Below are 22,819 nucleotides of genomic sequence, written 5' to 3'. Positions count from 1 at the left end.
GATGGGTGAAGGTGATCAAAAGGCACAGCCAGTTATAAGCTAAAAAGTTCTGGGGATGTAACGTACAGCATGGTGACTAGACAAAAATACAACACTATTGTATTTTTGAAAAGGAGTTCATCTTAAAAGTCCTCATTGCAAGAAAAAAATTTTAACTATATGAAGTAATGAATGTTAACTAAATTGATTGTGGAAATCATTCTGCAATATATACATATATCAAATCATTATATGTTATGCCTTAAACTACTACAGTGTTATATGTCAATTATATCTCAATACCACTGGGGGAAGAAGAATTATCTCATTTAATTCTCAAAGGAAACGGGGGGGGGCCCAAGTTGTGGGGGTGGTTTTTTAATATATTAAGCTATATTGGTCTTCCATCAATTCTTCTCAACCAACTCTTACTTACAAGAATTAGAAAGGAGTAGGGGTGGGTTTTTAAGTGTATTTTAAAAAATTTTGTCTATTTGATTTTTACTTGTTCCCTCTTCTACTTCTACATGTCCAGATTTTATTTATCTTTGAGAAGCCATCTAAAATAAAAATGTCTACGTTCATCCACATATATTGTGGTCCTCACCATGTAGCTTATTTGCAATGTTCAGTAAGCGACTTGCTGATGCAAGATTATTTTAACAATTCTTTGACTTATAAATCCAGGAAAAGTAGTGTATATTAAACACACACATTGCACAGTTTTCCCAAGTAAGCAAAAATATTGAAAAACCAAATAGAAAAGATTCACCTGAAGAAAACAGGAGCAACAAGATACTTTGCTGAAGGGACCACGGATTGGTATAATCACTTAGAAAAACAGTTTGACACAAGAGTTACTCTTGTACATATATACACGTTCAAGAATGTTCATAATCACATGCATGTTTCATAATAGCCAAAAAACTAGAAACAACCCCATTTACTAATAGAATGAATTACTATGTTCACACCTCAAAAATAAATAATCTATAGCACTGCCCACTACTGCAGTTGAATCTTAAAAATAAATGTTGATTGAAAGAAGCCAGAAGTGAAAGACTATATATGATTTTATTTATATACAGAGAATTCAGAAGCAAGCAAAATCAACCATAGCATTTAGGGATGCATACTTATACTTTAGAGGGTAAAAGCAAGGAAATAATTATTGTAACAAGCCAATCAGTAATTACTTCTAAAGGAACGGGATTATGATATAGGAGGGATCTAAAGACACAATGTCTCTTCGTTGGTGGTCATATGAATGCTCGCTGTATGATTTATTAATCTATATATTTATGTTTTATGCACTTTTTGTATGTGCTATATAGTAAAAAACATTTTAAAAAAGAGAAAAACCAAAGGTTTCTTAAAAAATTGCTTTTTATTTAAAAACATAAGCCGATGTAGCTTGGTTGTTTATATTCTTTGGTTGTCATTCAGTCTCACGATAAACATTGGAAGCATAACATCAGCAACAGTTTAATGAAACCATAGCATTTACAGGCTTCTCAAATGGTTACAATATAAAATCTGTCATAAAAATTAGTAAATGATGCAAGGCAGAACACATTTTAATACTGGTACAATGGCAATAGCAGCTTTACAAATGTTTACCTATAGGATTTCTATACCATTGTTTTAATGAACCTTTATGCCACAAGAATGATCAAATCATCAAATAATTTAAACTGATATAGTACACAGTGTTTTATTAATATTATAAACATTATAAGTGGCCCAAAAAATATTGTTACAAATACTCAATTGCTTTAGTTTCAGTGATCATTCTCTTTATTCATACATAATATAAATGTAGCTAGCAGGTTTAAAAAAAAAAAACTTACTAGAAGCACCTGTTTCTTAATTTCATTATCTGTTTAATTTTTATCCCCAAATGTGCTGTAAACATAGATGTGGGTCTCATAAAAACAAAACAGTGTCCCCAGGTCTGCTTTCCAGCCTGGTGATTTTTATAATATAATACTATTTGGCATCTCAAAGCAATATTTATCTGTGGATATATAGGCATTTCTGGAAAATTGCTGAAATATCTTTTTAGCTTAAGCAAATCAAGGGATAGTTCAAGGATATCATCTATGATGGCATCCTCTCAGGCTACAAAGTGCAGTGAAGATCTGAAACCCCTTGTTTCCTATCCATGAAACACTGCTACCCTTATTCCTGGAACTGCAGTGGAGGTTATCAGCATCAAAGCTAATCCTGTACTTTCAGTCACTCTTGCCCTAATGAGAGTTCCCCTTCCTCCAGGGTACTTAGCACATCAGTGATAGATCTTGGCTGAAGTTATAGTACTGTCCACCGCTAAGTAGACATGTCTGACAAACTGGGACCTCCCAGAAATACTTGGCAACTCTGTAGGGGACTGACTGATAGGGTTGCCAAATGAAGTATAGGATGCCCAGTTAAATTTGAATTCCAGGTCAACAACGAATAATTTTTTTTATTATAAATATGTCCCATGCAATATCTGGACATACTTATACTAAAAAAATTATTCATTGTTTCATGGGACATATTTATACTTAAAAGTTATTTGTCGCTTATGTGAAATTCAAATTTGATTGAGTGGCATGTATTTATATTTGCTAAATTTGGCAACCCTGGACTGGCAGGAAAAAACAGAGATCCAGTTAGGTGTGTGTTATTACTATTATGGAATCAACAGGCTGTTGAGGACAGGGAATCTGGTTCTACAGGCGAACCTGCTGTGGACCTCAGAGAGGTCACTGTGGAAAATACAGGGCTCGTGTTGAAGTCTTCATGAAGTTTATATTTAGCTGCATGCATGTGGACAACAGACATCAAAATAACGAGTATCTCAGACTTCAGTGATCCAGATATATCCACCTACCTAAGACTCTAAAAATGATACGTTCCGATTTTTAAGGTCACATTGGATCTTTTGCTTCCAATCCTTTTGGAAAATAGCTGGGTTTGGATGGAGAATGGTCTTACCGCTTAATTGTTTAGAGTGAACAGAAATCAAATCTAGAGGGTCTTTTTTATTGATCAAGTTTGTAGCACTTAATAAATGCATGAGCTTTACAGGCTGAAATACTTTTCTTTTCAATTACCTGAGAATACCCAAGATGAATGGGAACTAGGTTATTACCTTAATGTCAAAACTGCATCTACAGAGTGCAATCTAGAGTTATCTAGTTAAATTTGAACAACCCTAAATGGGATAATTCCAGGATAAATATCATTTTGGGGATTGCATTTTCTGTTCTATTTTCTTATTGATCATGCAAACTAGAAAATAACCAAATACCCACTTTATACCATGGTATGTACGAACTCTTTTAATTTAATTCATACTTTAATTCTTTAAATGGAATTATATATTCATATAATTATTTATACATACCCTACTATGTTAAAAAAAAAAAGGGTTGGAGTGATTTATCTGTATATTTTATGGACCATCACATAGAGTCAGGAAGAGTTGGCATCAGTTTTGCTCATCAAAGCCACTTGTAGAAAGTGGCAGAGTTTGAGTTGGGCTTCTAGGGTGAGCCAGCTATGAAAATAAAAACAAGGTTCCAGTTATAATGTGAATTATGCTCCTGTAGCCAACACAGCTCTCCTTCCTCCTAATAGAACCCAGATTTTGTGCAAGCATCAATGTGTCCAGATTCTAAAAACGATTTTTCTACTCTTCCCTGATAATAATCAGAAGTTAACGGATAGCGCCTGTTTAAAGAGATGAGGGGTGGCTTAGCTAACAGACCCTTTTGTCCTTTGCCCTTCTCCTTATCTTGCCTAGAATGTAGACATAAGGCATCAGGAAGTGTAGCCATTCTGCACCATGCTCAAAGCCACACATTCAGGATGGAAGAGCAGTGACGACATGGGTGAAGCTGCTGTACCAGTTACGGGCTGCCTGCTTTCCAAGGGAATACGCAGGTAAGAAAATTAAGCCCCTAGTGGGCTAAGCCACTGTAGTCAGTTTTCTGCTACCTGCAGCCAAAAGTAAAACCTAACTAATACAGTTGCTTCAGCGTTAAAGAAAAAAGGAAGCCTAAGGACTAGGTGGGAAAAGTCATTCTATGTATAACAACAGCTTTTACTAGACATCCTTCTAGTACGTGGATATTAGAGAGCACAACATATGGCGTAGGTCTTATCTGTGATTTTTTGATGTCGCTCAATATGTGGGTTTATGAATTATTGTACTTTCATTTCTTTCCACACTACCCAGCCCACTATATTAGTTATGGGGCTGGGACAAAAAGAATCCTAGAACTAAACAAGGAAAGGAAGGGGCTTAGTCCTTCAGTGAGGCCTCTGCCCTCTGTCCCTGCCCTTCACAATCTGGGGTCACCAAGGAATGTGATCTGGGGATAGACTCCTATTGGAAGCTCCAGAAGGAGGAAAGAGGAACCTGGCCACACCTCCAAAGAAGGCTGTGCAGTGCCAAGGACGAAGTTGAAATGGGAAGAGGGAAGCCAAGCTGTCCTGCAAAAGGCAATAATTCTTAACAAGGGAAAAAAGGAAGGGCAGTGCTGGTGGTGTGTGTCTGCTGCCAGAGTGAGACAGAAATGTAAGCTTCATAGCCAAAGAGGCCAGCAGCCCTGGGTCCAGCACTCTAGCAGGGGTAGCAGAAGGATGGCTGTTCTTAGATCCAATAATAGAGGTGATCAGGGAGATGACTGAGACAAACAGGGTTTGGAAGAAATCACACAAGGTGTGCTGATGTCCGGGTTTTGATGTGTGGGTCATATATGTAGGTGACAAAGAAAAAAGCTGCCAAGACCTTTTCTTAACACCTCTGTCTGATCTGACTCCTATCTACATCTCCCTCTCTGCCTTTCACCCTTGTCAGAGTTGCTCTGTTATAGCCACACTGGCTACTTTTCAGTTCCTCTGACAGACCATGATCCCTCCCGCCAGGAGAACGTCTCACATGCTGTTCTTTTTGCCCAGAACTCTTTCCTGCCTGACATCCATGGCGGGTCCAGCCCCACACCCCATAGGTACTCTTCCCAGTTAATGCCTATTCGTCCTTCAAGTCTCACCTCATCATTTCCTAGGAGATTCTGTCCTAAATGATCTGGGCAAGAGCAAGTTCCTCTATTGGTTCCCGGAGAACCCTGTCCCTTTCCTTCACAGCACTTACTTCAGTGTAAAATTATACAAATATGTGATTATTTGATTAACATCTATTTTCCTCACTGGACTGAAACTTCCAAGACAGTAGATCTGTGTCTGTTTTTGCTTACCACTATGTCCCTGGTACTCCAGCACAGTGGCTGGCATACAGGAAGTCTTTAGTAAATACTTAATATAGGAATTTAAAAAAACAGACATTCATTGCTAAGTGGAGATGGTAATCCTCACTATCTCACAGAATTTTATAAAGCCTAAATATGAAAGTACTTTGTAAAGCATAAGGTACCATTTAAAAATTGTTATTATTATTATTATTAAGAAAGATAAATCAATGATTTTGAAGACAAGGAACCACATTTTTTTTTTTTTTTCCCTAAAGGCTTACCTGAAACTTTCTCCTCAAGGCTCGGGTCATTACTGGGGTGAGTCCAGTTCCTGTTTCCATATTTTCTTTATTGGTAAGTGGGGTCCCACCTGGGCTCCTGCAAAAGTAATGAAAATATTAGAAGCTGCACTTTATGCCAATTATCAAATGGATTTAGCATAAAGATAAGAGTGTATTTATTACCTTTCTACATCGACTTTTCTAAGTAGTTTCCGCAGATCTATTTGACTTTTACCAGGAGTACTGATAAAATAAAGACATAAAAGTTAGAGCTTGCTAGATTTTATCATTTTTCACAAAGCAAAGCAGTCATTTTTATAGGCAACATCCTAGAAAGCAGTTCTATTTGGTACATTAAAGAACAGCAGTAGATGCTGCTAGGAGCATACTGTGATATCATCATTCTTATAAGCAATACTTTTTGACTTAGTAATTACATGTATTGTATAAGAATCCAACTCGGAGAAAAACTCAGCTATGTACATAGATGATGAACAAGGATGTTCACTGAAGAGTTATAGATATAAAAAAATCATAAACAACTAAATGTCTCAAAACAGGATTTTATGTATGAAATTTACATGTAACAAACTGTATGTATTGAAGAAGTCAAAATGATGCTTTAAACTATTTTTTAATAAGATGGGGGAAAGCTCATGACACATTAAATGGGAAAAGCCATAAATGTATCTACAATATGATGATACACAGGTATACACACACACATTATATTTCCTTGATTCTAAGACATACTAGATTTCACATTTTATTATTTCTGAAATCTAGCTGCTTTAAATATTTTTTTTAAATTGAGGCCTCAGTGACCAAAATTCTTGATATTATTTCTTTTCCCCCCAAAATCTGTTATTAAATCAGTGGTGTATCTTATAATAAACAATAGAGTATATGCTTAGAAAAAGGTCAGAATGATAAATAAGAGTATGTGAACAGTGGCAATCTCCCATGATATGTTTATTTGGATGATTTTGGTTTTCTTCTTTAAACTTTTCTGTAGGTGCCAATTTTTGTACAATGAGCATATAGAACTGTTAATGTTAGAAATAAGCCAAAAAAAAAATCATTCTTTTAAGTAGTGGTTGAGCATACCACTGTGTAATTCCTTACATTAAGACATTTGTAACTCGAGTTGGTAACACTTTGGAGTTGGGCTTCAGGGCAACACGTTGCAGGTCAGAGACCGTAACGAGTGGATTCCGTGCCTTTGGTGATGGAACAAGCTTTAATCGCAAAATGAGACATTATTAAAAATACATTAAAAACATCATTCAAGGGCCGGCCGAGTGGCGCGATGGTTAAGAACTCGCTTGGGACACCAGAGGGCCCCGGTTCGGATCCCACATATGAGGGCCAGTGACACTGCCCTCCACAGCTAAGATGCTGAACAACAGCTCAACCTGGAGCTGGGCTGCCACGAGTCGCCGGTGACGGCGTGGGCTGCAGTCCCTGTGGCAGTGGATTGCCATGGGCTACCATGTGTGGCCAGCAGCCAGCGTGAGCGGCCAGCAGCCGCAGTGAGCGGCCGTCCAGAAGCCGGCGACTGATCTGCCTCGCCAGAGAAGAGCGCAATGATGGTGCCAACTTGGGCCAGTGAAGCAACATCCTCCACAACTAGATTGAAGAACAAAAACGACAGCAACTTGTCTGTTCCCCTTTCCCCAATTCCCCAGCACTGTTCCCATCCCCCTAACTCCCCAATAAAAAAATCTTTAAAAAAAAAAAAAAAAAAAAAACATCATTCAAAATGTAGACATGCTGAAATAATGAATATTTGACTGCTGAGTATGTGTAAGCTATATCCACTATTCTACTCAACTTTAATCCCAAAGCTTCAAAGTATGTCCCTGCCTCTTCAGACTAATGGTTGGTAGATAAAACTGCACATTTGGGATCTACACATTTTGTTGAAAAGATTCCCAAACTACACAAATAAGACATCAAATACTTCCCTTGGAGTGGCTTCTATACATAAGACTTATATTTTGTTTCCATAAAGGGACAACTAGGTTAACAGCTGCAAGACTAAGTGTACGGTCAGTGACATCTTACCTTTGTCCTTTCATCAAAACTCTGTGTTTTCTTTAACTTCACAGTCAGTAGATCTTTCACTGTTATCTGCATGGGTCCATCTTTTTTTAATGGTCCAGCCTTAAAAATACATAGAGATTAGAATTCAATTTGGAACCATAATACCCAGTCAAATGCCAATCCAAATCTAGTTTTTAAGACTTGGATTTAAAAGTTAACTCTTATTTACCCTAGAGACCTATTAAATTCTTTTCATCTACCAAGAATGATCCTGTTTTCAGTATCCATGAATGCTACTGAAAGTGGTCATCAAAAAGGTATGGCTTCAATAGGAAGAAATGGGCTCATTCCTTGCATCTTCCTCAGGAGTCATTAGAATAAGACAGGAGTTGAAGGAGTCCCTCAAATCAAAGTGAAGTTTTATGTGAGCTGCCTAAAAAAATATATAGTCAGAGAGGCAACTATAACAATAGGCTCTGGATTTAACTCAGCCATTTTAGGATAAATGTATCTACAGTGAAAACTCAGCAGAATTTTAAACAGGGTCGTGCCTACCTTAGTGATTCACAAAGATTCTGGTCCCCTTGGCAAATAAGCAAATCTAATGCAGACAGGTGACATTCTACTTTAGGATCTGCCAACTGTTTTTATTCTGAGTTCACTCACTAAGCCATCTTCTGTTCTTAATTTGGTTTTCTAGGGAGGTTTTCCTTTTGGTAAAAGATAAGCTGAGAAGCCAACAGGAATTTTCCACTCTACTGGGTTTCATTCATTTATGCTTAACAAACAAACAAACAAATAAAACTTTCATTTCTAAATCTAGCTTTCATTGAGTTCCCAGGGGACTGAGCTTTTATAAACACAATAATTGACATAATTACAATATGGAAATCACAACAAAATATAGCCTTCCTGTCAAAGCCCTTAACCCAGCCTTACAAGGCCACCTGACCAAAACACACCGTCACTAGATTTTTTTTTTTTTTTTTTACCTCTAGTGCTTTAGGGAGATGGGATTTTCTAAGCCGCAAAGGTGCTATCAGCGGTGCAGGCGGAGGCAGAGGAGGGGGCGGAGGGGGCGGCGGCGGTACAGGAGCACGGAGATGGTCGGCAGGCGGTGGCAGTGTGGGAGGAAGTACAGCCCCGGATTCTCCAGTGGTGGTTAGAGCACCAGCAGGCACAAGTGTAAGTTCACTGCTCCTGTAACACTTTTGACGGCAGCTTGGACAGGAGGAATTTTCTGAGACAGTCTGAAAGAAGGCATTATGTTTGGCAAAGGAATAACAGATTAACTGGGTTCTTGCAGCTGAGAATCATTCAAATAACAACTACTGTGTGTTGAATGCTTTCTGGGTATAGTATTTTCTCATCACAGCTCATCCATCCATTCATCCATTCATTCATCCATCCATGCATGTGTTTTACGTGTGCTATATGCCAGGCCTTATGGGTACATGGTGAGCCCAGTCTGTCACCTCATGGAGCTGACAGTCTGGTGAGGAAGACAGACATTAAACACACAAATACACTCAAAACAAAACAAATAATAATTCCATAAGAGCAATAAAGTGTGTGCTATGAGCATGAATAGTGAGAAGGCTGGCGAGTGACATTTAGCCATAATCTCAAGGATGAACTGAGATTTACCAGGTGAAGGGAGATAAGGACTGGGGAAAGAGAGTTCCTAGCAGAGGGAAAAATACTTAATGCAGCCAAGAATATAGTATATTCAAGGAACTAATAGAAAGGCCACGGGGCTAGAATATGACTGCCTGGACTGAATTGTTTATCCCCACATCCAAATCATATGTTGAAGTTTTAACCCCTAGTACCTCAGAATGTATTTGGAGATAGGGTCTTTAAAGAGGTGAATAAGTTAAAATAAGGCTGTCAGGGTGGGTTCTAATCCAATCTGACTGGTGTCTTTATAAAAAAGGAAGTTAGAACACACAGGAGAGGCATCAGAGATGGGCAGGCACAGAGAAAAGACCACTTGAGGACACAGTGAGAAGGCAAGCCAAGGAGAGAGGCCTCAGAAGAAAAACAAAACCTGCCAATACCTAGATCTCGGACTTCTAGCCTTCAGAGCTCTGAGAAAATAAATTTCTGCTGTATAAGCTGCCCAGTACACACAACTTTGTTATGGCAGCCCTAGGAAACGAACACAACAACCCTATAAAGTAAGATGGCATGTTAGTTTCCTGTGGCTGCTGAAACAAATTATCACAAACTTGGTGGTTTAAAATCATCAAAATTTGGGGCTGCTGGGTGGCTCAGTTGGTCAGAGCGCATGCTCTGAGTAATAGGGTTGCCGGTTCAATTCCCACATGGGCCAGTGAGCTGCGCCGTCCACAATTAGATTGAAGACAATGACTTGAGCTGAGCTGCAGCTGAGCTACCAGTGGGTGGCCAGGTGGCTCAGTTGGTTAAAGCATGTGCTCTTAATAACAAGGTTGCTGGTTCAACTCCCACATGGGATGGTGGGCTGCGCCTCCTGCAACTAGATTGAAAATGGCAACTGAACTTGGAGCTGAGCTGTGTCCTCCACATCTAAGACTGATGGACAACAACTTGACTTGGAGCTGATGGGTCCTGGGAAAAACATATTGTTCCCCAATAAAGTTTAAAATAATAATAATAATAAAATAACTAGCAGGGTCTATTTAAAAAAAAAAATCAAAATTCATTTTTTCACTGAGGTAGCCCCGAAGTCCAAAATCAAGGTGTCAGCAGGGCTGCGCTCCCTCCCAAGGCTCCAGAGAAGAATTCGTTCCTTGCCTCTTCTAGTTCCTGGTAGCTATTGGCATTACTTGGAGGCCACATCATTCCAGTCTCTGCCTCTGTGGTCCCACTGATCCTCCTTTTCTGTGTGTTCTGCTCTGTGTGCCTCTTGTATAAGGACATTTGCCATTGGAGTTAGGGTCCACTCAATTAACACAGGATGATCTCATCTCGGAATCCTTGTTTTTACTATAAAGACCCTTTTCCCCAAATATGGTAATCTTTACAAGTTCCAGGGATTATGACTTGGATATATCTTTTTGGGGGCCATCACTCAGCCCACTACAGATGGTATCATCTTCATAGATGATGATGGGACCTAGAAGAGTGAGGTGATGTGTCTTTCCTCCTCTGGCTTGTTCATATTGAGGAACGAATTCTGGGAGCAGGAATGTAATCCTAGAAGCTTCTCTCCAAACCAATGAGCACAATGTTTGTTCTTTGAGTTTTGGATGTTGAGACTAGGAGCCTTGCTTAGGAGAGTTTGGAGATGTGGATAGTCACAGCTTATTTTTCTGCCTCTATCAGTCACGAAAATAAAAACACCCTGAGTATTTTAAAGAGGGGGAATGTAATATAGCCAGGTGGATCCACTGCTGATGGAAGAGTTGAGAAGCACATAGGGGATAGTGAGGCAGCCCAAAGATTAGCAACAGCAGAAAGCCATGAATACCTTGAGGCTGGAGGGACAAAGGGAAGAGCAGTCACACCAGATCTCTGGAAATAGGTTAACCCAGAGAATCAAGAAACATGGTAGACTGACTTTGTGGGAACTGGAGTCAGGGAGACAAATACAACCATTGCTAGAGAAATTGTCCAACACAGAAAACAAAGGGGAAATACACCCTGTCTTCTCCCATCCTCTAATCTCTCATCATTGTCTCCCATTAGCAAAGCACAACTTGGAACCAGGTGACATGGAGCTTGGGAAATATAGCCTGCAGGGGTCACCACCCCTGCAATATGGAGCAGAGCCTCTAAATTTTAAGGAATAGATCTGAAGGCAAACAGGTCTAGGAGTAGCATTTGCCTGTAGCCATTCCTGCTTCTGGTAGAAGCACATTGAAATTCCTCTGGGGGACGACCCCTTCCCTCTTCACCTAATTCCAGATTTATGTTTTATTTGACAATACCAACCTTCAGTGCTTCCTGGAGCTTGTGTAATTCACTTTCCAAAACGCAAAACCGTTGTTTTAGACTACGAAGTTCTTGGTGGCAGAAACGGGATGGGAAGATGGTGTCTTTGAATACTTCTAAGCTCTGAAATTCAAAAACACACAAGCCTGACTCTGAGGAGCAATATGATGCTAAGGACAAGAAAAAAGGTAAGAAAGTGTTTTGTTGTATGTTTTATAGAAGCAAAGGCAGACATGACCCCATAATTTCATTTTATCTGAGCTTAGTCTGAGTGCTGTGCTGATATGAGTGCACACATATGCGAATACATATATACACATCCCGTATTATTGAAAACAGGTATGTCAAACCCGTACCTGGGCTATGCAGCTCTGACACCAGTTGTATATAGACCATACTCTATTTGTCCAAAGTTTTACTGCATCTTTGATATTAGGAAATTTGAAGTTCCAGGGTGATCTTAGCCAGCTTCTGCTAAGGGCTGTATCTGTTGAAATAATAACCACTCTGAAAGAAAAACAAAACCGAATAAATCGAAAACTATTGAGTGGAATAACAGCCTCTAATTAAACAACAAGCTAGTTTTATAGTATGAGTCAGGAACAGAGACTACATAAAGCCAAATTCTTCATTCAATTCTAGATTTCTGGGACTCACTTATGCAACAAATATTTGTTGAGTAAATAAACAGTGATAAATTAAATAAATAACAGTAAATAAATAGGCATCAGGGATTCAGTAATGAACAAAATAGACAAAAACTTTGTCCTCATGAAATTTACAGTCTCATGAAAGAAAGGTAACTATAACTAACTAACTAACTAACTAACTAACTAACTAACTAACTAACTAACATATATGGGTTGTTAGTGAATAAATGCTAAAGAGAAAAAGATAAAGCAAGAGAGGAGAATGTGAAATGTTGGGTGGTGATGAAATTTTAGATACGGTAGCCAGGAAAAGTCTCACTGAGAAGGCGATTCTGGAGGAAAAAACCTAAAGGAAGTGAAGAAGCTAGCAGTACAAATATCTGGAAGAAGAGTGTTCCATGTAGGAACAATACTAAGAGCAAAGGCCCCAGGTAGAAGCTCATCGGCGGTGTCTGAGGGATGAATAGCAAGGAGGCCAGGATGACTTGGGTGGAGAAACTGAAGGGAAGAGAAATACTGTCAGAGTCAGATCCTAAAGGCCTTGTGGGTCATACTAAAAACTTTAATTCCTATTCTGAGAGATGAAGACATTGAAGAGTTTTAAGCAGAGGAACAATATGACGTTATTTGAATAGGCTCGGTCCTGCTGCTGCTGTGTTGACATACACTACAGAGCAGGCAAGGGCAGGAGGATCAGTTAGGGGGCTTTCTCAATATTCAGGGGAGATAGAGTCAACGATGACATCATGGTTACTGCTTTTTGAGGGACTGTTTTAAATTTTTTCTGTATAAAGAACTATAACAACAAAATGTATCAAGTATGTTATTGTGACAGCTAGTACCCTCGGGCTCTTAGAACGTAACAGTCCCAGAGAATAAGTGACCAAACTTGACCAAACTGGGATTTAAATTCTAGTCTTATACCTCTTTTGCATCATTTAGTTACCAGATTGATGAGATTAAATTGACTAGGAAACGAGAAAATACTGTGTGCTTCCAACATAATTCCTTGTGATTTTTACTTCGTTAGAACTCTTAAACTATGGTCGCCACACAAAATTCTGGATGTTCAGTTAAAATATAATTTCTGATAAAGGATGAATAATTTTAAAAATATGTATTGCAAATGTATGGAACAATACTAAAGAAATATTCATTGTTTATCTGAAATTCAAATTTAACTGGGCATTCTATATTTTCATTTGCTAAATCTAGTAACTTGTATCCTGAACTGATGGGATTTTTAATATTTTCTCTGTTCCACATTATGTCTTACCTTTCTGGTGAGGGATGAGTAGGGGGAGGCGTAATTAGCTTGGACTGAAAGCGAGAGGCTTCTTTTTTTTTGCATAATCTTTTCGCTTTGGCTTTTAGCTTTCTTCTTCGTTGTTTGAACTTGGGCATGATTTCTGTAGAAAAAAGTTTGTTTTACAATTTTTACTGAAGAATTATACAGATAGAAAAGTGCACAAATCTTAAGTGTATAGTTCAATGAATTATCACAAAGTGAACACACCCTTGCAACTTCCACCTTGGTAAGAAACTAGGTCACTACAAGCATCCAGAAGTCTGCTTTAGGGGAGAAAAATTGAAACCCAGATTTAAACTATTTCTAGAGAAACCTTGGCTTTGGTATTACATTACTGTCTAATTTTTTTTTAATTTTTAAAAATTAGTTTCATGTGTTTAATTTTGTTTTGATTGACTTGATTTTCTTAAGTCAAATGGATTTCCCTTTTTTTATAACAGAAAATGGCTATCATTGGGTTATGGTGTGTTATTCAAAGGAATTAAGTTCTTTGCCAGTAACATTTACTGAGCATCCACTGTAATAGGTGGAGTTGTAGTGGAAGAAAGAAAATTAACCATTTATTGAATGCCCATTTACTATTAGGCACCTTCACATACATTTTCTTGATGAATCCTCACTATCCTGCAAGATATTATCCCTGAGGAAGGGGATTTTTATTCCCATTTTTTTACATAAGAATAAACTCAGGCTTCGAGAGATTAGATGATTTGCCCAATGTAATTCAATAAAGTATTAAATCCAGATCTGTAAGTCTCCAAAAACCATGTTCTTTCTAATATATTGTGATGCAATAGATTAGTAGATGATATACAATGAAATAACAATTACCCCAAATCTAAAATATGGGTGTCTCAAGACATTTATTTTAAACCATTTAAAAAAAACCCTCTCTAGTATATTTATATTTTAATCCAGGTCCTTTTCTGAAGAAAATTAAGCTAGAGCTAGCTTGAAGTCAAGTTCTAGAGGCCCTCTCCCTTTTTAGCTATTGCTACCTGAGAACAAAGATGTTTTTACTCAAGTTGCAGAACTAAAAAATGGTCTTAAGAGCTGGGCCTCCTTCCCTTTACACTTACATTTGAATAGGAACAACTGGCCTTTAAATTATACATTCATTCCACTTTTTTTCACCTAGTAACCTTCCAGCACTTGGTATGCTGCTCTAGTCTTTTTTTTTTTTTTTTTTAAAGATTTTATTGGGGAATTGGGGGAGGGGAACAGTGCTGGGGAATCAGGGGAAGGGGAACAGACAAGTTGCTGCTGTCATTTTGTTCTTCAGTCTAGTTGTGGAGGACATTGCTTTACTGGCCCAAGTTGGCACCATCATTGCGCTCTTCCTGGGTGAGGCAGATCAGTCGCCGGCTTCTGGACGGCCGCTCACTGCGGCTGCTGGCCGCTCACGCTGGCTGCTGGCTACACATGGTAGCCCATGGCAACCCACTGCAGCAGAGGACTACAGCCCACGCCGTCGCCGGTGACCCACGGCAGCCTAGCTCCAGGTTGAGCTGTTGTTCAGCATCTTAGCTGTAGAGGGCAGTGTCACTGGCCCTCATATGTGGGATCCGAACCGGGGCCCTCTGGCGTCCCAAGCCAGCTCTTAACCAACGCGCCACTCGGCCGGCCCAATGCTGCTCTAGTCTTGCTCAGCTCTCTGATTCCACTGGCTAAAGAACCTACCTTTACCCACTGTGAGTTGTAAAAACTGTGAAGTGACTTAGTTTTAAGAGCTTAGGACTTGCAGAGGGTACCCCTAATGGCAACGTGTGATAGCGGATATACCAACAGCCCTACTAGGAGTTGAGGTTCTTCATAGCACCTCATTGAACTAATTGCCAGGTCTCAAATTAATAGAGCGTTTTCCTTAGCTGTTCTTTGAGGCTTGGGAGACACCAAAAAACAGTTGACTCTAACTTGATTGTATCCCTTTTTCTTCCTGCTGAAATAATGAAGGAAGGCCAAGCAGAAATTATTAAATAAAACGAATGTCTAAATGAGTTATTGATTAAAAAAAATACTCTGAATGAAGATACTGGGTCTTCAGAAAAATCATGACATATTTTATCTATGTTTTTCAAAGGTCATTTATTTATATAAAGAACAAAGATCAATCAATGATATATTGCCCATTTTGTTCAATAACCTTTTTCCATCTTTCAGTGAGCTTCATAATTCCTCATTCATAGAAGGACCTGTTTTTATTTGTGAAAAACTGAACAAGGTGCTGATTTACAGCCTCATCTGAATTGAACATTATACCACGCAGGGAGTTTTGAAGAGCGAAACAAGTGGAAGTCTGACGGTGCAAGGTCAGGCGAGTACGGTGGGTGTGGCAACACATCCCATCCAAGCTCCAGTAATTTTTGATGGGTGATCAAAGTTGTGTGTGGTCTCATGTTGTCGCAATGGAACACAACACCTTTACAATTAAGCTCTGGACATTTCTGGATGATGGACTCGTTCAAACTGTCTAATTGCCAACAATACACATTCAAATTGATTTTTTGGATCCTTGGTAGGAGCTCGAAAAACACGACACCTTTAAAATCCCACCACACTGAGAGCATAAGCCTCCTCTGATGAAAGTCTGCTTTTGATGTCGTTTGAGGCGAATCATCACGTTGGGACCAAGGCCGTTTGCGCACCACATTGTTGTAAACAATCCACTTCTCATCAGTTGCTTCAAAAAAGAATTGTTTTCCTCACATTTATTGAGCATATTGCAGATGTATATACGCGCCGTCAAATGAACATCTTTGAATTCATGCGGAACCCAAATATTGAGCTTGCTTACATATCCCAGCTTTTTCAGGTGGTCATGAATGCTTGAATGATGGATGTTCAATGTTTCTGCAACCTCTCATGTCGTGTAACGTGGGTTTGACTCTATCAATGCCTTTATTTTGTTGTCATCAACCTCGGTGGGCCTCCCTGACTGATGAGAGTCATTGGGATCAAAATCACCAGCACGGAATTTCGTGAACCATTGTTGGCACTGATGTTCTTGTAGAGCAGCGGTTCTCAACCTTCCTAATGCTGCGAACCCTTAATACAGTTCCTCATGTTGTGGTGACCCCCAACCATAAAATTATTTTCGTTGCTACTCTATAACTGTAATTTTGCTACTGTTATGAATCATAATGTAAATATCTTTTTGTTTTCCGATAGTCTTAGGCGACATCTGTGAAAGGGTCATTCGACCCCCAAAGGGGTGGCGACCCACAGGTTGAGAACCGCTGTAGAGCATTTTCACCATAAACTTTATGCAACTTTTCACAAGCTTGACACATGTTCTTCCCTTTATGGAAGTAAAACAGTAAAATATGGCAAAAATGCACAGTTTGGTCTTCCATCTTCAACTTGTTGTAAAATCTCCAAAACTCAACCAAATCGCTCAATTTTTTTTTAGAATGGAGCTAGAACTGTCAGCTGTCAAATGACATAGCAATAACATAGATGCGAATGACTCTAGTACTTCCAAAAATGAACTAGTGCTGTCTGTTGCAAACATGCGTCAAGACTTTTCCAAAGACCCAATATTTAGGAAAGAATTGGAGGAAGCAGCAGTCTTGTGATTGCCTGAAAAAAAAAGGTTACATAAACCTCATCAAATCCATGCCAATGACTTTCTATAGAGAAATCTCACTGGAACCCTCTATCCAAGGCCCAGAGTTCACAGGTTGGGATCCTACAATCCAAGACTTCCATGGGAACCTCCCCATTTCTTGTCTTCCATCCGCCCCTTTGTAGCTCTCCCCACTTCGGTTCTCTCTCTACCTTAGATGTGTTTTGTTAGAGATCAAACTGACATAAAGTGGCCTCCTGCTTCCCTTTCCCACTATGTTCACCAATCTCTAAGTTATGAAATAGACTTTGGAAAGGAGCTGGACATTCTGGTTAAACTTGGTGGATTGACTCTATACCTTTATCTCCACTCCAATGGTGTGCTGGGATTGGTAACTGCAACATTTTCAGGAAGTCTAAAGGTCAGTTAACATATCCACTATGAAAATTAAATTATATAAACTTACAATTAGATAATTTATACTTAAAAGGTAATCAGACCGTGTGTAGACAGCAGCCAGCGTGAGCGGCCAACAGCCGCAGTGAGCGGCCGTCCAGAAACCGGCGACTGATCTGCCTCACCCGGGAAGAGCGCGATGATGGTGCCAACTTGGGCCAGTGAAGCAACGTCCTCCACAACTAGACTGAAGAACAAAACGACAGCAACTTGTCTGTTCCCCTTCCCCCAATTCCCCAGCACTGTTCCCTTCCCCCCAATACCCCAATTAAAAAAAAAAATGTAATCAGTATGTAAAACTCATCACTTCCTAATGATTTTAGAATTATCTATGCTCTGGAGGTTTGACTGTATTATATCTATATAGTGAAAATGCTATAGAATGCTGTGTAACTGCTCAATTCTTTCCAACTCCACATTCAGTGACTTCATATTGGAAATTTAAAATTGGCCATGATGGAGGTATTTATACCAGAAATATTGTAAAACACTACAAATTAGAGCTTGATTTATTATTTTGTTGACTGTTAAGGAAATGAGGAAGAAGATGTTAATAATGCAGATTAAAATGAAAAGTGTATCTTCTCTGTAGTTGTTACATTGTGAAACAGCACAAAAAAAATTGAGGAATAATATTCTAGTATTTGAAAACTATTATCTGATTCATCAAAGAAGTTGCTTACATAACTAAAGAGGAGTTCCAACATAAATATTTGTGTTTTGCTTTTGACTTAGCCCATTGAGTAAATGAAAATATCAACCAACATTCATATCAGGACTACACTTGTTCATAAATTGCAACCATAGGTTGGCTACAGATACAAGAAGTCTGCAAAAATCAACAATAGCATTCTGTGAAAATCAATTGGTTATATAAAATTTATAAGAAAGAGTTTAAGAAAAAATTTATAAGAAACACATATATTATTCACTTGAATTCACCAATTGCTGTTATCTCTCTGTATTTGTGTGTGTATGTATAATATAAAATGTACATTCTACATAATATTTAAAATGTATAACATATGAAATACATTATATAATTATATATTTATATAAATTTGGTTTATCCCACTGGATACCTTTTATATATCATATACGATATACACACACCCCTCTACAGAAAGATAACAATTGGTGAATCTAGGTGATATATGAATGTTTATTATATATATATATATATTTTTTAGCTGAGCCATCCTGCCACCTGTTGGCAGCTCAGTGGCTGCTCAGCTCGGGTCGTGATTAGAACCGACGACCCTGTTGCTCAGAGCTCGCACTTAACTAACTGAGCTACTTGGCTGACCCTTATTGTATTATTCTAAGGTTTCTCAAGGTTTAAAAAATTTCAAAATAGAAAAGATATGTTATATATAATACATATAACATATATAAATATGTAAAAAATATATATACATAAAATATACATATATAAAATATATATACTGTTGATATATGCATTATATACATACATAAAAGTTTATGTTTTTGGTTGAGCAGAGTTAGTTGTAGACATGATACTTCACTCCTGGATACTTTAGCTTGAATTTACTAACATGGACATGGACATTCTCCTACAAAACCACAAACACAGTCAGGAAATTTAACCTTGACATCTAATAAACAGTCCCTATTCAAATTACCCCAATCATTTCAATAATATTCTTCATAGCTGCCCCCTTTCTCTTTCCACATTGCACTGAAATGTAATGTCTCTTAACAGTTCATAATAGTTCTCCAGCATTTTTATATAAGTATTTGCCTGTCTTCATATTTATATTTTCGAAAAGTCCAGGCCAGGTGTTTTGGAAAATGTTCCTGAGCTTGGGTTTATCTCAGTGTTCCTCCAGTGATCCTTCTGCCTTCAGTCTTTCTCCTTGCCAATTCAGTTTCTACACTGATACTCGAGTTAGTTTTTTAAAACAAGAATATAATCCTGATATTCCCTTGCTTAAAAGTATTTGAAGGGGTGGGGGGGCTGGCCGAGTGGCTCGTTGGTTACGAGTTGGCTTGGGAGCACGGGCTCTGAGCAGCAGGGCTGCTGGTTCAGATCCCACATGGGCCAGTGACGCTGTGCCCTCTACAGCTATGATGGTGAACAACAGCTCGACCTGGAGCTGGGCTGCTGTGAGTTCCTGGCGACAGCGTAGGCTGCAGTGGGGCTGCAGTGGGCTGCCATAAGCTACCGTGAGTGGCTGGCAGCCAGCGTGAGCGGCCGGCAACTGCCATGAGCTGTGTTGTGTGGCTGTCCACCGGGAAGAGTGCAATGATCACAATACCAACATGGGCCAGTGAAGCAATGTCCTCCACAAGTAGACTGAAGAACAAAAGCACAGCAACTTGTCTGTTCCCCTTCCCTGATTCCCCAACGTTGTTCTTTCCCCCAATTCCCCAATAAAATCTTAAAAAAAAATTTTTTTTGAAGGTTCCATATCACCCATTGGATAAACCAAATTCCTTAGCATACCTTTCAAAGCTGTTCACAATTTAGCTCTAATGGCCCTTTGCAGCCTCATCTCTTCTAGTGATTAGCAGTTTGTACTTCAGGTATACTGAACACCAAATACTTTCTATAGTGTTATCGGCCTTTGCCCCTGCTTGGGTTTTTTCTTCCAGGTCAACTTATATTGCCTTCAAGACACTGTTACTTTTTCTCACAAATATTTGTTGAGTGTTTATAATCCACCATGTACTATGGTAGGTGCTGGGATACAATTCCAAAAAAGACCAACATAGTCACTGTCCTTATAGAATTTATACTGGCTAAAACATCATCTCTATTGAGCTTCTATAGCACTTTATATGTGCTGTGTACCCCTTGAGTTGGTTCCGACTTCTGGCAATGCTGTGCATCACTGATGTTCACATGTCCTGTTTTTAACAGCCCTGACCAGCTCCAATAGACTCATGCCTATGTCTTCTTTTTTGGAGTCAATCTATCTTATATTTGGTTTTCCTCTATTCCTGCTGCCTTCTATTTTTCTAAGCATTATTGTCTTTTCCAAAGAACCCTGCCTTCTCATGATGTGCCTGAAATTGGACCACTTTAGTTTTGTCACTTTTTCCCCCAGTGATGTTTCAGGCTTCATTTGCTCTAGAACCCTTCTTTTGCTTGCAAGTTTGTCACTCAGCTGGACTATGAGCTTTTCAAGGGTTAGGATAAATTTTATTTATCTTTGTTTCCCCAGGACTTAAAGTATAGCAGGCACTAAATAATGTTGCATTCAATAAATGATTAAAAGAAATGATTCCTGTTAAGTATTAGATAGCAAGTGTTCTCTCTTTTAGTTAAGGAATATGCTTTAATACAATTAAATTCTGGAGAATCTCTTGGTGAGGGAGATTTTCAGTTCTTCAAATCATACCACACCTTCATATGGTTAAAAGATGGGTCCAAACCTATTTCCAGTAGGGAAATGCAATAAATAATAAAGTAAAAATTAGTCTTCTTCAAGAGTTGGCACTGCTGCTTCTATTAACCCTGTGATATGAAAAGTGCTTTTCATCAGGGGGCACCTTCACAGCTGTAGCAACAAAGGAAATGACAACTGCACTGCATTTCTATCTTCCTAAATTACATTTTAATGGAGGTTTCTTACACTTCCCCATAATCAGCTTTCAGTCAACTCATCAGTTTCCCTTATCAGTTTAAGTGATTCTTTTCGAACAACCATAGAGCTATTTCTGGTACTTGCTTATAATTAATTTTACGTTTTATGCTGTGCAGTACTGCTTTTTTAGTTCCTGGTTCTTTTATCCTAAAGAGATTGCAGCTCCCTAAAGCGTAGTCTAGCACAGTATTAGGCATGTAGTAAACGGGGTACACTTCTTAAATGGACACTCCAGAAGGTCGGACGATATTAAGACTACATCAATGAACATAGTAATATCCCCTTTCAAGAAATGTACGTTCTCGAACTTCAATGTGCATAAGAATCACTAGGGGGATCCTGTTAAAATGCATATTCTGATTAAGTAGGTTTGGATGGAGCCCGATAATTTGCATTTTAATAAGCGCGCCCAAGTGATGCAGATGCCTTGGTCTGTGGACCACACATTGGGCAGCAAAAATGTAAAAGGCTGTGCAGAAGGAAGGCATATGCTTTGCTCTAAAACATATTTTGCATAGTGTTAATTAAACAGAAGTACGGTTGGGGTGGAACCAGGCCGACCACTTCTTACCCAGCCCCAAACCTCCTCTTTCCCGCTCCATCTCCTCCCCCCGAGTCTAGCCAAAGTCCCCACCACGATAAACCGTAAGAACACAAGCAGCAACGGCCCAACTATGGAAGACGCGAGCCCAGGTAACAAAGCACGATATCCTTGCACTTACTAGTCTAAGAGCCCAAGGATCAGATGTCGTCTAGGCAGTAGCCTCGCCCTCTACACGAAGAAAAATTCAAAATTAAAACGTTATCGTGGAGGAACCAATCACAGTCACGGTCTCTCCACGATTCGTTCTCCCTGTAGCGTAGGAGCACAGACTGGCTTGTGATTCGCTGAGATTGCACCAGGCTTCGGCCAATCAGAGCTGAGGAGCATCTTCTATGAATAAGGGAAAGGTGGGAGCGAAGAGGAGGGGAAGCAGGAGAGGAAAGAAGGTGTGTCACTTCCCCTATGCTGTTTGTGGAAGCCTTAGCGTAATTGGGTGGCTCGTCTTCCGATTGCACCAATCGCAATCTTCTCTGTTGAGACCTAAGTATGAAATTGAAAGTAGAGATGAGGGTGCAGCCAATGGAAAAAAAAGGGGGTACAGCAGCCAATCCTCCTGCGGCGTTTTGTGTCTTTGCCCAACAGGAAAAGATATTTCATGCGGAGAGGCGTTACCTAGGCGCCAATGGGCGGGCGCCGGTGAAGCGGAGGAACCAATGAGTGCAAGACGTTGAGTGACAGCTGTCCAATAGGGACCCTCAGTGCTAGTATGGTTTGCGGCTTAAGCGCCGCCGCGGTCTGAGGAATGTCAACTATTCAACATGGAGGAGGAGGTCGATAAGCTGGAATTGATGGTGAGTGTAAAGTGAAGGAGATCTACTGGGTAGTTTAGTTTTCCCCGATGGCCTCCAAAGTGGGACGCAGTTTGGAATCGCCGGAATCCCTGGGTGGCAGAGTCTGGACCAGACTCCAGTTCCCTCCTCCTGAACCAAAGGGAGTCGCCGCCGCCTGGTCTTGTAACCGCCGTGGGGAAGGGGTTACATCCGGGAAGCTCGTGAGGGAAATGGCGGGAGATGCTGAGGGTGTGGGGCGTTTGGAATTCCTTGTTCCTTCTTTCACCTTTCCGCCCCTCAAGGAGCTGTGGTTGCTGCAGACGTTTGTATTTCCACCAAAAAGACGTGACTGGAATGGTCCCAAAATGCCCCAAGAAAGGGAGAGGT

General features: G+C 39.5%; 2 protein-coding genes across 2 annotated transcripts in view; one reads left to right on the top strand and one right to left on the bottom strand.

Moving 5' to 3' along the window:
• Window positions 1–2,468: 2,468 nt before the first annotated feature.
• Window positions 2,469–22,025, bottom strand: PRR11 (proline rich 11). Its single transcript, XM_019636612.1, has 10 exons — window positions 21,781–22,025; window positions 13,394–13,526; window positions 11,824–11,974; window positions 11,468–11,590; window positions 8,542–8,799; window positions 7,571–7,669; window positions 6,629–6,741; window positions 5,687–5,746; window positions 5,504–5,600; window positions 2,469–3,526 (listed from the first exon to the last, which is right to left on the bottom strand). Exons 2-10 carry the CDS (start codon window positions 13,519–13,521, stop codon window positions 3,458–3,460), a joined length of 1,098 nt encoding a protein of 365 aa, XP_019492157.1. The 5' UTR covers window positions 13,522–13,526; window positions 21,781–22,025; the 3' UTR covers window positions 2,469–3,457.
• A 302-nt stretch (window positions 22,026–22,327) lies between these two features.
• Window positions 22,328–22,819, top strand: part of SKA2 (spindle and kinetochore associated complex subunit 2) — a 31,940-nt gene continuing 31,448 nt past the window's right edge. Inside the window, exon 1 of the mRNA XM_019636586.1 lies at window positions 22,328–22,453. Within this exon, the coding sequence (XP_019492131.1) occupies window positions 22,421–22,453 (33 nt within the window). The 5' untranslated portion in view covers window positions 22,328–22,420. The remainder of the gene's footprint in view (window positions 22,454–22,819) is intronic.

The sequence above is a fragment of the Hipposideros armiger genome, unplaced genomic scaffold (genome assembly GCF_001890085.2).
Source record: "Hipposideros armiger isolate ML-2016 unplaced genomic scaffold, ASM189008v1 scaffold_29, whole genome shotgun sequence".
Classification (NCBI taxonomy): domain Eukaryota; kingdom Metazoa; phylum Chordata; class Mammalia; order Chiroptera; family Hipposideridae; genus Hipposideros; species Hipposideros armiger.
The sequence above is the reverse complement of the archived record's forward strand: the minus strand, read 5'-3'. Positions and strand labels throughout refer to the sequence as shown.